The following is a 15,888-nucleotide window of genomic DNA, read 5'->3' on the forward strand; positions in this document are numbered from 1 at the left end:
ATAACATCCCTTTTTTGCTCTTGCAATCCTTGTATTTATTCCAGGACAAGCAAGGGGGACAAGTAGGCTTGGTGCTAGACTGTGAGTGGGCAGAGGCTCATTCAGAAAAAAATGAAGATAAAACTGCTGCAGCAAGACGTCTTGATTTTCAGCTTGGATGGTACTTCCCTTTTGATCAATTTTACAGTTAAACTCTTATCATTTAGTTTCTTGGTGATGTTGCATCTTAATTGAAAATACATAGGATGCTTATGTTTGCACCAATAAGAAACCACAATTTATGGGAAGTTCTTTTCATTAATTTGCATTAACTAAAACTTTTGGTTTAATTTTATGGTTTTAATTTTTATATGGAATGAAACATTATTTCCTTATCCAAATATACTAACTTGGATCTCCTAAGAAAACTTTGGGTCTTGTTCTTTTTAATTACCTGAATAGCAATATTTATGTAAATTCTAAATCAATTTATGGGATTGTAGTATGAAACAATGACCACTTTCCATCTCTCTCTCTCTCTCTCTCTCACACACACACACCCACAAAAAAAAAAAAAAAAAGCTGGCATTTGTGCATCAGACTAATAATGTGCTTGATGAATAAAGCCTGCTTTAAGTCAATAAACATATGAGATCCTCACAACATTGTTGGATCACTTCAATAATTATTAGTTTCATGTATTGTATTGTAAATCACTGGACTTGCAATGTTAAACAGTTAATTTGGGGAGGGACTGGGACGAGATATATAAGAAAGGATTAGTTCACTAAAAATGACTCTTCAACCTCTTCAATGTCAATTTAAGTAAATTGGTTGAAATGACAAGATCAACCACGAGGAATACAAAATGTAGACATGCTAATTAATATGTATGTTTGAGATTATTGCATGTCTGTCATACATCATACCACAAATGCCATTTATCTCAGTTTTATATATAAATAACACTTTTTGGAAACATATTTAATCATAAATTTTGTGGAATACTCCACAAAATGTACAATCTAATGTTCATAGGTGTAGACATTGTAATTCTTTTATTAAAAAAAATAAATAATAAAATAAAATAAACACCAAACTCTGGTCTGGTTTAACCCTTTTAATATATAGGAAATTATACTGAAAATAATTATAGAATATCTGAGTTTCGCCAGTTGGATTCTTTTGGCATGAGATTAGCAAAATTTTAAAACAGTGGTAAGTTATATTAGACTGGGTTTCACCAGTTGCTCTCTCTGCTTTCAGTTACGCATTGTCTGTTTGTCTTGGAATATATTTCGATCATTCAAAGATCCATTCTTCTTGCCCTTCAGATTATTAACTAGCTACAATTAATGTTGGAACAGGTATCTGCATCCAATATACTTTGGAGACTATCCTGAAGTTATGCAAGAAAGGCTTGGAGATCGGCTTCCCAAATTTTCAGAGGAAGAAAAGGATTTGCTTAGGAACTCAATCGACTTTGTTGGTCTGAATCACTATACATCAAGGTTTATTGCTCATGTACCAGATAGCCCTGAAGAAGGTGATTTCTATAAAGCCCAAGAGATGGAGAGAATTGGTAAACGTTGATACTACCTAGTATTTCATACTCATATTATTTTTTATGAGATCTTAGTATTTCATAGAAAAACTTATGTTGATGTCTAATGTTCTTGCTTTATCATCAGTTGAATGGGAAGGGGGTGAGAAAATTGGTGAGAAGGTATGATTCCTCTCTCTCTCTCGTTCGCAGATACAGATCTTGCAGTGTCTGTGAGCATGCATATATCTTTAGATTGTCTCTGGTCTGCTGAAAGATTTTATGTGGCAGGCAGCATCAGAATGGCTTTATGTTGTTCCTTGGGGCATTCGGAAGGTTCTCAATTACATAGCACAGAGATACAATAATCCTCCAATATATGTGACTGAGAATGGTATAACGTGGACATTTACCATCCAAAGAAAAACAGTTTATATTTTCAATAGATTTTCTTTGTAGAACTCTTATAGATGCACACATAGTTGCTAATTGGATATTTCTAGGTGACCGTGCTTTTCTAGTTTGGCCAATTGGCTGATACAGAATAATAGAACCTTAAACACTCACTTCTATATATTAAGATATGATCAAGAAATATTTTGGGCTGATATGATCTCTATTTATTGTTGGAAAATTACTTAATGCATCCATGTTAGGTGTCCCTCAGATTATAGTGCTGAAGGATATTTTCAATTATGCTAAAGTGCTCTTCTTTCACTTTCTCTGAACCTTTTTTCCACAACACATACAGGTATGGATGATGAAGATAATGAAACTTCTCCACTTCATGAGATGCTCGATGACAAATTGAGAGTTGTTTACTACAAAAGATACCTTGCTGCTGTTGCTCAGGCAATCAAGTTGAGTTACTTCATTATATCATATTCTGTTTCAATTCCTGTCGAATGATAAACTGGTTCATTCATATTCTTCACTTGCAAGTACTTGGTAAATTGTGCACTAAGCCACTTATTTGATGCCTGCTAATTATGCCAATGTTTGTCTATGTGCATCACCATTCATCTTTATTTTATCAGAGCTAAATAGTCGACTGATTAATCCTAAATTTTGAATCTGTGCTACCATTACATGCTCGAATAAATAAATAGAAGGGGGGTGTGGGCTAGAAGAAGTTTGGCCACTAATTGCCATTTGAATTTTGATATCGCAATGAGAATACTCACTATTTAGAAATTGAAATTAGGTAAGCAAAATGCCTGTTTGGTTGTATTTTCATAAAAGAGATAAAACATTTTATAGAGAATAAAAAGGAAACTCAGGAACATTATGTTTCAATGATTTTTTTTTTTTCCTTAAACTTAAAACAAAACAAAACAAAACAAGGAACAAAAAGAAATATCATTTTGATTTTTTGTGAAAAGTGGCTGTTTTCAAAACCATTTCTTGGAAAATGTGTTTGGTAGCACATTTTTGCACTGTTTTCTGTTTTCGTGAATTTTATTTTTAGAAACAGGAACCAAGCAACCCAAAAAAAAACTCTTGTAGGTATCTGAATACATGTACAGATTTGTAAGAACTTTTATCCACTACATTACACAAAATAGGTTCACTGGCTGGCTCTAGTTCATTTTTGTTTTACCAGAGATAAATACAAATTGGCCTTTATAAAGTTAGCTTTCATCTTACACTACTTGTCTAAACAGAGACTCTCTTATGCTTTTTCGTATTGGTCAAACAAATGTGTTATAAAATCAATTTTGTTTATTGGATTTCTTGGACAGGGATGGAGTAGATGTCAGGGGATATTTTGCATGGTCATTACTAGACAACTTTGAGTGGGCTCAAGGTTATACCAAGCGTTTTGGTTTGGTTTATGTTGATTACAAGAACGGGCTCTCTCGGCACCCAAAGTCTTCTGCTAATTGGTTCTTGCAGTTCTTGAAAGGTGGTGAAGGGAAAAATGGCAAGAAAGACTAATTGACTTGTGCCAGTCTTCAATTAATTTTTGAAGCATATATAAAATGCCTGGTCTTACAAATTGTCCAAACCTATTTGTGCTTATTAAAAGTGTTTGCAATTGAGTTTTTAGCCATAAAGGACTTTAGGATTGTAAACTTGTGATCTTCATATCCTGTCCAGCAAAATGAGAAAAAGTTTGCCTTATATCCTATATAAGTTATATCCTGTCCAGTACTAGTGATGGTTCCCAAAGTGATAGTATCCAATACACATGTTGACCAATGTGCAAATTATGTGGCTAAATGTATCTCTATAGAACTCTTAAAGAGTCTTTTTGGGGGTATGATGCAACTTTAGCCTATTCAAGTTTTTAGCTTTTTTTTAGTACTATTTATAGGTCTTATTGTACTATTTAGTTGGCTTTTAGCTTTTTCTCTACAATACTTTCAACAAAAAATTTTCAGTTTCAGTTAAATAAACTATTCATAAAGGGATTATCTATTAAGTCATAATGAATCATCAGTGTGGCAGAGCCTATATAATGCTGCATATCCTGATCCACGAATCAACTCACACCATTAGTCAAACATGAGCACAGTATGATGTATTAACCAAATTCACACTTCTGCAAACATAAAACGTTCAAGGTTCTCCATATATCTCAAACCTCACCAATTGTGCGGACACGAAAAAGTCTGAAACCACCTTATCAGAACCGCAGGTTGACAGAATATTATCAATGTGAAAACTTGTAACCATACATTGATTTGTACAGTATTACCATGAAGATTCATATGATTTGATCAAATTGATTCAAATAAAACAAGAAATGTATAAATTTATACGTCACGACAGCTAAAATAGACACATTAAATGAGCTCTCAAATCTCACTTTTCCTACTTGTTCCTGACAGGAAACACATGATCCATGCAGTACTTGTTATAAGACCCAACTAAAACATGTCACAATAATACAACTTTCTCCTTTTTATATATTCTTTTTCTGCAGCAAACAGATAAATTAGCATTTCAATTGCAAATGATAATACTTTATACATATAAATATAATTCACATTACAACACTATTGCTTTGTGTTGCTCAATGGAGCAAGGATGATTGTTGAGATTTCTTTCATTCGATGGTTCTATCAAGTGAAAGTTAATGATTAAGTGTAAGCATATGAACGAGTCAATTATAAAAGTTTCAATTGCAATGTGAACGTTAAGGTGCCTATTTAACATCGCATTTATTTTACATGAATTATTATCTAGAAGCAGGGGCAGCGCTATGTATGATTCAAGGTGGTCACAAGACCACCCTTAGCTTGGATTTTATTTTATTTTTGTTATACCGTAAAAAATGAGTTTTAAATTAATATTGATTGTTGACTGATAGAATAATGTGGCCCAACATGATATTTTATGATGTCTTTATTGTCAATAATTAATTATTCAAAATTTCTTGTGAAATTTTGCAATATTTTTATGATATAAAATTTTGGAATATTGAAATATGTCTACTTAATATTGTAGACTAAGATTATGAATCATTTCATTACAGTCCTTGACTTGACCATATCCATCATGATGTAGCCTATTCTAATAGATACATTGTTGGACCATGATGGAAAGAAGGTGCAAGTTAAAATTGCTCAAACTATGGAAGACAATAAGGGCTAGTCTTTCGATGGTTAGTGCATAATAATCTCAGAAGTCCTTCCATAATGAGATTCATACATGTTGAGTGTTAGCCTTACTAAATCTATCGTGTCATTTCCAGTAACTTGGCCTCCTATAAGAGGTGTTGTCATTATGGTGATTCTAGATATGAACGATAGATGAATTCATCTGTTAGTATGGAGTTACAAAAGTAATGACATGTTAATAAACTTATTCATTAATGAATCTAATTAATGAAGTTGTTTATTAATGAATGTAACATATCTGTTACATGAATTGTTATTACGATAGAAAGGATTTTATGGTTGGTCATGTCCCTTCTGAATATTATAAATATTGTCAAGGCCACACTTGCAAGGGGTGTGAGAAGAGGAAAGAAAGCTCTTATTAATCCTGACTAGCTGGGGAGAGGATCCTAATTGCTTGTGAGGTCCTTGAATATTATAATTTAGTATGTAAATTTCTCACTTCTTATTGTTGATTTTTATTACATATGCACATAACATAATTGTTAATTGATAGATGCATTATATTTGTTTCTCTTGAATTATAACTTTTTAAGTATAATTCCTACATTGACCATATTAGAAAAAAATACTTGACCACCCTAAAAAAAATTTGAACATCCTAAATAAAAATTTGAGCCCATTAAAAATAAAATTTGACCTCTCCAAAATTTTGGTTTATTAAAGATTAAACCAAAAAATTGCAAAAAATGCTATATTCACAACATTTTCACCACACTTTTACAATAAATCCTAAGTGATAGGTTGTTACCGGTGAACAAAAAATAATTTTAGTGATATGTAAATTAAAACCAATAACAATTGTCAACTAGGATTTGTTATGAAAATTTTGTGAACATAGCATTTATCAAATATTCTCCAAACAAATAAATTAGCCTAAAAACCTAAATCAAATGTTTAATTGTGATATTTTAAATTGTTTTTTTCAAAAGACATTTTTAAATTGCTCTTATTATATATAAAAAATGCATATTTTCCAAAAGCTAATTGAAAGTCTTCAAAGCCAATAACGCAGTTCCCGTCCAAAAGGACGGTAAACTGGTTGGAAGCTTTGAACTCTTTAACAGCGTCTTCTTTGGCCTTTTTGAGAAGGGCTTGCAGCTCATCATTCCCCTTCTGAAGATGGCCAAGATGAGTATCCTTTTCAACGGCATCAACCTTAAGCTCTTCAACAAGGATATTCAACTCCCTAACCTCGTCTATAGCTTGGTTGCCACCTCAGCTTTACCCCTATAGTCTGCCTGCATCTCACTAATCTTTGCTTCTAGCCTTATTCTGTTTTGGTCCATCTCAGTAGCCTGCCTAGACACTGCTATGAACTTTGACATAACCTAGATATGCAATTAATTAAAGTTGATTAGACAAGAGATGTGAAATGTAATAAAATGAAATGAAAACAATAATGAAAACATACCTTGAAGAGATCATGAACAACAGAATGTTCAAATTCTTTCAAGAACATGTCATAACACACAGCCACATCCTCGTCAGTCACAGCCTTTCGAAACCCTTCCTAAGCAAGATCTTCATTCTCAAGAGGATTCATGGGAAGTCTTTCAGAAGGCTGGGACGAGATGGTTACCACAGGCTTGGACGGAGTAACTCCAGCAAGTACAGACGAGTCTAGGTCATGAATTTGGATGGACGGTTGTTGAGAGGTAGGGGGGATAACTGAGCCAGACTCGACTACCCCAAGTTTGGACGACCCATGCTTCATCTTTTTATTTCCTCAACGATTAGGATGATTTCCCAAATCAATCATCTTGGATAAACTTTTTCTTTTGTCTCCAGCAGAAGGACGAGGCTGGGACTGAGCCTCTGGCAAGGTCACCTCGACCACCAATCCTTTCCCATTGTTTTCCTTCATGGTTGCAATCCTTGTGGAAAAAAGTGTTAAGAGTCTGGACAAAACAAATAATAAAAGAAACTTTCTAAGTAAAACTCACGTCTGTGGGTAGTAAGCTTGTGGGCTAAAGCTTCAAGGGATGGTTCAGGTCCAAATCCCCAAGTTGCAAGACGTTGGAGAGTAATCAGAGAATGAAAACTCCTATTAGCAAATAGATGAGCCTTCTGGATGCATACAAGATGAAATCTGCTCAAGGAAGGTCATCTAACAGCTAAAAAAAAAAAAAAAGGAGGAAGAAAAATGTTAGACCAATTCAAAAAGCTAGGAAATATTTAATAGGAAATAAACATACCTTTTGGACGAAGGTTCCCTAGTTCTCCAATATAGGGGGCGAATGGATCCTTACCAACCTCAATAGGGTTTCCAGCATTTTTCCAATTTCTATCAGATGTGGGAAGGGACTTTATTAATCTACAATCTTTACCCCGGCCATGAAATGATGAAAACCAAGGGATTGACTAATCTTTGAAGGTTTGTAACAGTAAAGGAACTCGTCCACAGTGAGAGGATGATCCCCTTCAAACTTCTCCCTCCACAAAATTTGCATAGAAACGACCAGTCTCCATGCATTGGGATTAAATTGACATACTCCTAAACCTAACCTAGTAAGTAACTCTCTAGCAAAAGCATTGAGAGGCAACCTAAGTCCCCCTAAGAGATAAGCCTCATAAACAACTATTCCAAAACAAGGGTCACAACACGACTTACCACGAACAACCAACCTAAGGTTAAGGTCGTTTGGAATTTGATACTAGCTTCTAAAGGAAATAAGCCTTTTTTCATCCGTCTTTGAATGGATGCCTACAGCACAGCTGTACACGGTTTCTACCTCGTCTAAAGTGGGGGATGAAGGAACACTCGTGGATGTACTAGCTTGCGATCCAGAAGCTGCCCTCATTCTAAGTACTTCCTAAAAAACCTCTAAGGGAACCCTTGGAACTTTAAACGTGTATTGCTCGTCCGTGGTATTCCCTCCACTACTACTACTACTATTACTTCTATTGCCATTACTACTACTGGAACCATTATCACTAGTACTGTCGTGATACTCTTTTGTCTCCCTATTATCACTATCGCTAGACGAGGATATTATAACTTCAGACATCTAAGATAAAACTTAAAGGAAAACCTAAAGACGAAGACGAAGAAAATACCTATTTCTAAACGAGGAAGGCCTAAGGATGCAAGAAGACTTCTAGACGAGGAGCTGGACGACAAATTTCAGAGGAGAAAATTTTAGAAATGTGAGAGGGTAGGAGAGGAATTCTACTATTTATCGGCAACGAGGCTTGGCATCGAAAATGACGGGACCAACCATAAGAAGCCACGTGGCATGTTTCTTTGCAAGACGAAATGACATGATTGAAATACATCAAATTGGCCACGTGTCCAAAAAAAAAAAGAAAAAGAGGGCGTTCTGATAACAGACAACACAAGGACAAGGGGGAAACTGATAGGGATGAGAAATAAGTATAGTTCATCCTTAAATTGTCATCTAGTTCATATAAGAAACTACAAAAATTGGGCCATCTCCAGTTCGTCCAAGGTGTAAGGTTGAATTTAATCAACCATCTTGTTGGCTTTATTCAGTGTCAAATTTGCTTGTATTTTAGCATTTAATAACCTTGTATTTAGGTGGGAATCTTGTAAGGGTAGTGAGTAAGAGAGTATGAAGAAATGCTCAAGATTGTGCAAAGAAACAAGGACTCACGACTGGATCTCGCGGGTGGCTCGCGGCTTGCAAGTCGCTAGAAGTTGCACACGTGCCAAGCATGCTAGAAGCTGAAGAGTCGCGCCAGCTGTTGCACTACAAGACAAAAGTCCCAGGTTGGCCAGGCTGTTAGCTCGTGACTTGAACTTGCGATTCAACCCAATCACGAGGTCAAGTCGCCAAAACACCCTGTTTGGGAAAAACTGTCTTTTCGCATTCCATTCTCACCCTAGTATAAATACCTCTCATTCTCACAAAATGTAGAGAGCTTCTAGAGAGAATTTTGAGAGAGAAACCCTAGAGAAAACAAGATTGTCTCATCCACAATCTTCACCTAAGAAACTCTTTAAATTCCTCTACTCTTTTCCTCTCTATTGATACATCCTTGAGAGGTTCTTGACCAAATCCTTTTCTCACCATACTCAAGTCTGTGAGAAGGTTCTTTTGGTGCTAAAGGAAGCAGTTTGGAAGTGACCAATGATTATTAGTTGATGCTATGGTTTATAGCGGAATCCGATAAGTTAGCGAAGAAAAAGGTTCGGCGCAACCTCGTTGGAGCAAGAAGCTTGGAGGGTTTAGGTACCTGGGTAGATTAGGCTTGGAAGGTTTATTACTGTTCATATGTCCCAACTAAATTTTCTAGTGCATTATTGACCGCTTGGAGGGTGGCGGAGAAGTTTTATGCCAAGGGCTTCGGTTTCCTCTTCGATAACACATCGTGTCTTGTTCTTGTGTTTGCATTTCTCTTCCTTTTATCTTTACCATTTAATTACTACTGTGATTGTGATTATTTATAATTTAAATTGTTTATCAATTCTGTTATAAGCTTGTTATCATCTTCCGTACATATATTGTTCAATATAAAGCTTGAATTGGTAATTTGTTGTTTGGGGGTCTAAACATTCATAGTGTTTTCAATGCTGTTTGAACTTTGAATTGGTATCAGAGCGGGCACACTTGTTATGGTTTAAATACCTAAGTGTGATCCTTGACCCCTTGATTTATTTGCCACGGATTGTGCTTTATATACCTCTTTGTATGATTTAGTTGATGATAAATGTAGCATGTCACATGTTTGTGAAAATGCCTCTATGAATGTGAATCCTCATGATTGTGATGCCATGTTACATAAATCTTTGGATGTTGTTGATATTCCAAATGACAAACTCTTGAAGAAAAAGGCTAAGAAGTTTCAAAAGAATTTGAGCAAGTTATTTTGTGAAAATGATGATTTGATTGCTAAGCTCAATGAATCCAACAAATTGGTTGAGAAATATAAGAAACTTGCTGAAAATTCTCTTGAAAAACTGAAAGAGTTTGAGTGTTTGAATGTGGACTTGGATGCTAAACTTGTTTTATCTAACAAACTTGTTGATGAACTAAAATGTGAGAATGAATCTCTGAAAATGCATGTCAAGCGTTTGATTGCTGAATCTATTGCTAAAAATGATGAAAATATTTGTTGCAATCATGTGGTACCCAATTTTGTGTCTACTGTGTGTTCTACCTCAAAGGACAAATCGGTGTACATTCCTCCACATAAAAGAAATCAAAAGGTGGAGAGAAAGGTTGTTAAGTCAAAGTCTTCGTTTAGGTCTCAACTTAAGGTTTTGGATGGATCTAAATTTGTTCCAATTTGCCACCATTGTGGTGTGATTGGTCATATAAGATCTCAATGTTATAAGTTGAAGAAAGAACAAAACCATGTTGCTAGATCCCTTCCCAAAAAGCCTAGTGGATCTAAACACATTATTTGTCAACATTGTGGTGCTTTTGGTCATGTTAGACCTCATTGCTCTAAGTTTCATGCTCTCAAAAAAGTCAAAAGAAAAGAGAAACTTAAACTTCTTGGAAGTTTGCTAAAAATGGTAAATCGGATTTGAGTGAAAATAGCATGTTGTTAAAGAAAGTGTTTAATGCTCTTAACTCCTTGTCTATGTGCATCTCTGGTTCTCATTCTTCCAACTCTCGTCTCACTTCTCATGAGACACTCATTCCAAATAATCATTCCGTTTGGATGAGGAAGGGTTCCTATGGTTAAGATTTTACTTTTTTGGTCCTTGATCTAATTCTTTCAATCTTTGTAGAACCATTCATGCATTAAATGTCATATCTTCATGCATTTTGTGTATCTTGCATTTATTTGTATGAGTTGTTTTGTTTTTTATCTTACTTTTATGTTTAAGTTTTGTGTGAATAAAAAATCCAAAATCACATAAAAAGTGAAAAATTCAAAATGTTTGATCATATATGTTTGATCACATATAACATGTGAGTTTTTGCCTTATACCTTCGTACAAATGGTTTTGTGCATTTATGAGTTTAGCTTGTTCTTTATGCACTTATATCTTTGTGGGAAAATTCTTAACATCTATGTGTGATTGTTGTAAATCGATTTTCAAGCTTGTCATGAATGATTTGTCAATAGTCTTGTTGGTTTCGATACATGCGTAGACTTTTACCTATATATCTTTCCGCTCTTTTATTTTTTATTGCTTAAAAAGCTCAACAAATGTAAATTTCAAAATGAAAAGAGATAATGAGCTGCAAAAACCGTCGCACATACTAGTATTTGACTAGAAAAAATGGAAAGCGACTTTTATGAAAATGTATGATGCCCAAAAGTCAAAGACTTATTCATCAAATTGAAATATCAAAAATTTCAAGAATCGATCTCAAAATGAGATGTATTGATTCAAATTGATTAAATGTTATGATTTGTAAAGAAGTCAAATGAAAAGGTTCAAATATATGTAATCATTTTCTTGTAGGAGGTCATATATGTTCATTTCTATAATTGAGATAGACCACATGACTTAGTACTAGTTGTGTATGACTTGATTGAATTGATCATTGAAGTTTCACTCTAGACTATGGACTATTTCACACTTGATACACACACACAACACACATGTCTAATGTTCAATGAATACCTTATTCATTTGTTCAATTGTACTTATTTAAATGTGATGTGTGTGTGCTCAACTATATATGGATCAATCCAAAAAGTTTATTGGTCATTTTATATATATTTAGAAGTGATTTTTATCACTCTTTATGATCATGTTTTGTGCTTACTTTGTTTAAACTTGTTCTGTCTTGAAAAACAAGTGTCAGAGTTTTTCGCGACTCACTGGCAACTGACTTTCCAGTTGCGAAATTTTTGGTCACTTACTGGCGACTCGCAGTCGCGAAACCCCGATCGTGAATTTCATCCAGAAGCTTTGGCGATTCACTCGTGACTCGCGAAAATTTTCGCGACTGAACTTTGTGACTCGCCCAGTCGCGAAATGCCCAAAAACAGCTTTTTAAAGGGCTTTTCATGGGAAACCTGTTTTAAACCTCTCCCATCCTCTCTTAAACCCCTCTTTCAATATTTTTTCATCAAAACCCAATCAATTTGAATGGTTTTTCATTCCATTAACATCTCTAAGGTTATTTTAAACTCTTTTCATTGATTTGGATCCTTGGATTATGTTTTGTTGAGTTTTGTGCTCTTGGTTGGAATTTTCATCATAGGGGTTGAGGAAACTTTATTTTTGTCAAACTTTTGTATATGATTGGCTTCTTTTGTTGATTTGCTTTGGATGTTGGCTCCTTGTGATAAAAAAAGAATGTATTAAGGGTGGTTTCATGATATTCATGCATTGTTTCACATTGTTGTTCATAGTGTGCACGTTAGGTATTTGATAAAATGTCTCTTAGGCATTTTCTCGCTTGTTTGGACTCCGATGAGTATCAAACTTTGGAGTTTCTCATGTTTTCTCATTAGGAACATGTTTGGTTTATTGGTTATGTATTTAACACCCTTTGCCCCACATGTACATTTTTCATGCATTGCACATAGCTACCTTTTGCACACACCTTTGCTACCTTTGTCATTCATTGGTTCATACATTGTTTCTTTATCCTATCATGTCATGTTTACTTTATACTTTATAGCTTTTTGTCTTGTCTTAGTTTTGAACTTCATTTTCTCATTCATCTCACACACCTCATGCATCATTATCATTGTTCATACCTTCATCTTTTGCCCTCGTTTCTTCTTGACCCTTTGTCTATTCCTGACAGAAATGAGAGAGTATACTAGAGAGTTTTTGTCATTTCTATATGACCCTTATGCATATTCTTAAAGGGAAAAATTCTATTTCTCGTGCACATTTGTAGGGGAAGAGATATTCCATAGGGGAGATGCATACACCAAGGAGGAGAAGACATTGAGCTAATAAGAAAACTTTGTTTTGGTGTTTGGTGTATGATCAAGTTGCTCACATGTTTCACATCATGTTTACTTGATCGCAATTTACTTGTTTATATTATACTTGTCATTTTATTACTTGCTTTACCTTGAGGTTCTAATATGTTTTATGCAAGTGTTTCAAGTCATAGGTATATATGTTCCAAGTTCATCACAACTTCTATGATTCATGATAGGGGGAGTGATATGATAAGGGAAGTACTTTATAATTTGTATCCATGTTGCTTTTGTAAGCTTTTATGGTGTTTCTATGCATATGTGTAGGCTTTTATGGTTTGTACCATGCTTATGCAGCCTTTATGCTATGTTGTTTTGTACTTCAAGCTAAATGTTATGCATTTTCCTAAAGTACTCTCACTATTGTGCCCTTGTAGGATTTTATTCCTAGATGCATATATTTCATGTATTGTGTATTGGTTGAGTGTTGGTCATTCAAGTGATTTGTTTATCATTCAAGTGATTTGCTTTGTGCTTATCAGCTTGAATGTCCTGATGTGTTCATTCCAAGTGAGAATGAACATTGTGGTCACTATCTTATAGTGATTGCTTGTTTGGTCAAGCCACGATTTATTATTTTATTCCATTTTGCTTGATCGCATTGTGCTTGATTGCATTGTGCTTGTTCCATATGCATTACAAGTTTTCTACATACAATGATATTATTGTGTTATTGTGTTTCAGGAGATGTTTTGGTTTTATAGTTCAAAAGCTTCACAGATTCTAGAGTTAGGTGCGAGTGAGTTTTCCAACTGTTCCTAACTCACGCGTTAAGTCTAGAGCTTGTTTTAGGGTTTTGTCATGGAATAGCCAAAGAGGAAGATTGTAAGGTTGAATTTAATCAACCATCTTGTTGGCTTTATTCCATGCCAAATTTGCTTGTATTTTAGCATTTAGAAACTCTGTATTTAGGTGGGAATCTTGTAAGGGTAGTGAGTGAGAGAGTGTGAAGAAATACTCAAGATTGTGCAAAGAAATAGGGACTCGCGACTAGATCTCGCGGCTGACAAGTTGCCAAAAGTTGCACACGTGCCAAGTATGCCAGAAGCTAAAGAGTCGCACCAACTATTGCACTACAGGACAAAAGTCCCAGGTTGGTTAGGCCATTAGCTCACGGTTTGAACTCGTGACTCAACTTAGTCGCGGGGTCAAGTCGTCAGAACACCCTGTTTGGGAAAAACTGTCTCTTCGCATTCCATTCTCACCCTAGTATAAATACCCTTCATTCCCATGAAATGTAGAGAGCTTCCAGAGAGAATTTTGAAAGAGAAACCCTAGAGAAAACAAGATTGTCTCATCCACAATCTTCACCTAAAAAACTCTTCAAATTCCTCTACTCTCTTCTTCTCCATTGATACATCCTTGAGAGATTCTTGATTAAATCATTTTCTCACCATACCCAAGTCTCTGAGAAGGTTCTTTTGGTGCTAAGGGAAGCAGTTTGGAAGGGACCAATGATTATTGGTTGATGCTATGGTTTATAGCGGAATCCAGTAAACTAGAGAAGAAAAAGGTTCGGTGCAACCTCGTTAGAGCAAGATGCATGAAGGGCTTCAGTACTTGGGAAGATTAGGCTTGGAGGGTCTATTGCTGTTAATATATCCCAACTACATTTTCTAGTGGATTATTGACCGCTCGGAGGGCGACGGAGAGGTTTTACGCCAAAAGTTTCAGTTTTCTCTTCGATGACACATCGTGTGTTGTCCTTGTATTTGTATCTCTCTTCCTTTTATTTTTACCATTTAATTATTGTTGTGATTGTGATTATTTATGGTTTAGATTGTTTATCAATTCTGTTATAAGTTTGTTATCATCTTCCGCACATATAGTGTTTGATATAAAGCTTGAATTGGTAATTTGTTGTTTGGGGGTTTAAACGTTCATAGTGTTTTCAACGCTATTTGAATTTTGACAAGGTGTTGTCAAAATCCAAAAAGGTCGTCCAGCATAAGGAGTTCATCCAATCTAAGAAGGTCGTGCAGCATAGAAACACATGGACGACCCCTCAACACTTAGAAAATCTTCGGAATGAATTTATGCACAAAAGCTTATAATTCGAACCACGTTCTACTATTTTGAAGAATAAGTGAAATCCTTGTTCATCGCTTTAACTTCTCACTAAACTCTTAACTTCTAATAGCAGTTATAGAAGACAAGATTAAATCTTCTAACTTCTATAGCAGTTGTAGAAATTAAGTCTAAACCTTATAAATTCCTTACGGTTTGAGAAAGTTACCAATCAAGTAATCACTCCAAGGCTCACTATATAAGGACTCATCCACTTCAAACGAAAGTAAGTTTTGCCACCTTTCCTCAAAAATTGGAATTCTTGAGTTGTAAGAAAAAACTAACTTAAGTATCGGAGGGTTCTTGGCCGGTTTACCCCAGTCACCTTTGATCTTGTGTTTCTTTCTTTTCAAGCCTTTCAAACAACCTCTAATCCATTGAAGCCTGAAGCATTCAGTCATGTATTTGTCATTTGAAAAGTCATACAATAAATTACTTGATGTAAAATGCATTACTTTGAATTCACCACTTATATCAAGAATAAACTCAATTAAACTTTTTAATACTTATTCAATAATTTTAAAATTATACAAATCCTAACATTGTTATCTAAAATAAAATAACACAAAGATAAGTAAAACAAATACACAAGTTTTTCCCATAAAAGAAAAAATACACAAGTTTTATTTCTACACAATATCAACATTTCAAAATATAAAATAAAATTACGAATGACTTATTGGATAACTCATTTGACAAAGAATAAAAACATATAAGAAATTTACGATTTTGAAAATTTATTTATAATCTATTATCAATTGTGGTTGACACTCTATTTCATTTTGAGATTTACATTAAAGT

The 15,888-nt window shown here is 34.7% G+C and overlaps 1 protein-coding gene across 1 annotated transcript; it reads left to right on the forward strand.

The window, feature by feature from the left end:
• Positions 1-44: 44 nt before the first annotated feature.
• On the forward strand, positions 45-3,832 carry LOC112035868 (beta-glucosidase 42; the record flags this gene model as incomplete). The annotated part of the gene is given in 6 exon segments (XM_065770022.1): positions 45-160; positions 1,347-1,561; positions 1,671-1,705; positions 1,814-1,916; positions 2,274-2,382; positions 3,265-3,832. Coding segments are annotated over 6 exon segments (774 nt in total), but the record flags the coding sequence as incomplete, so codon positions are not given.
• Positions 3,833-15,888: the final 12,056 nt, after the last annotated feature.

Source organism: Quercus suber, unplaced genomic scaffold (assembly GCF_002906115.3).
Source record: "Quercus suber isolate HL8 unplaced genomic scaffold, Cork oak 2.0 scaffold_123B, whole genome shotgun sequence".
Taxonomy (NCBI): Eukaryota; Viridiplantae; Streptophyta; class Magnoliopsida; order Fagales; family Fagaceae; genus Quercus; species Quercus suber.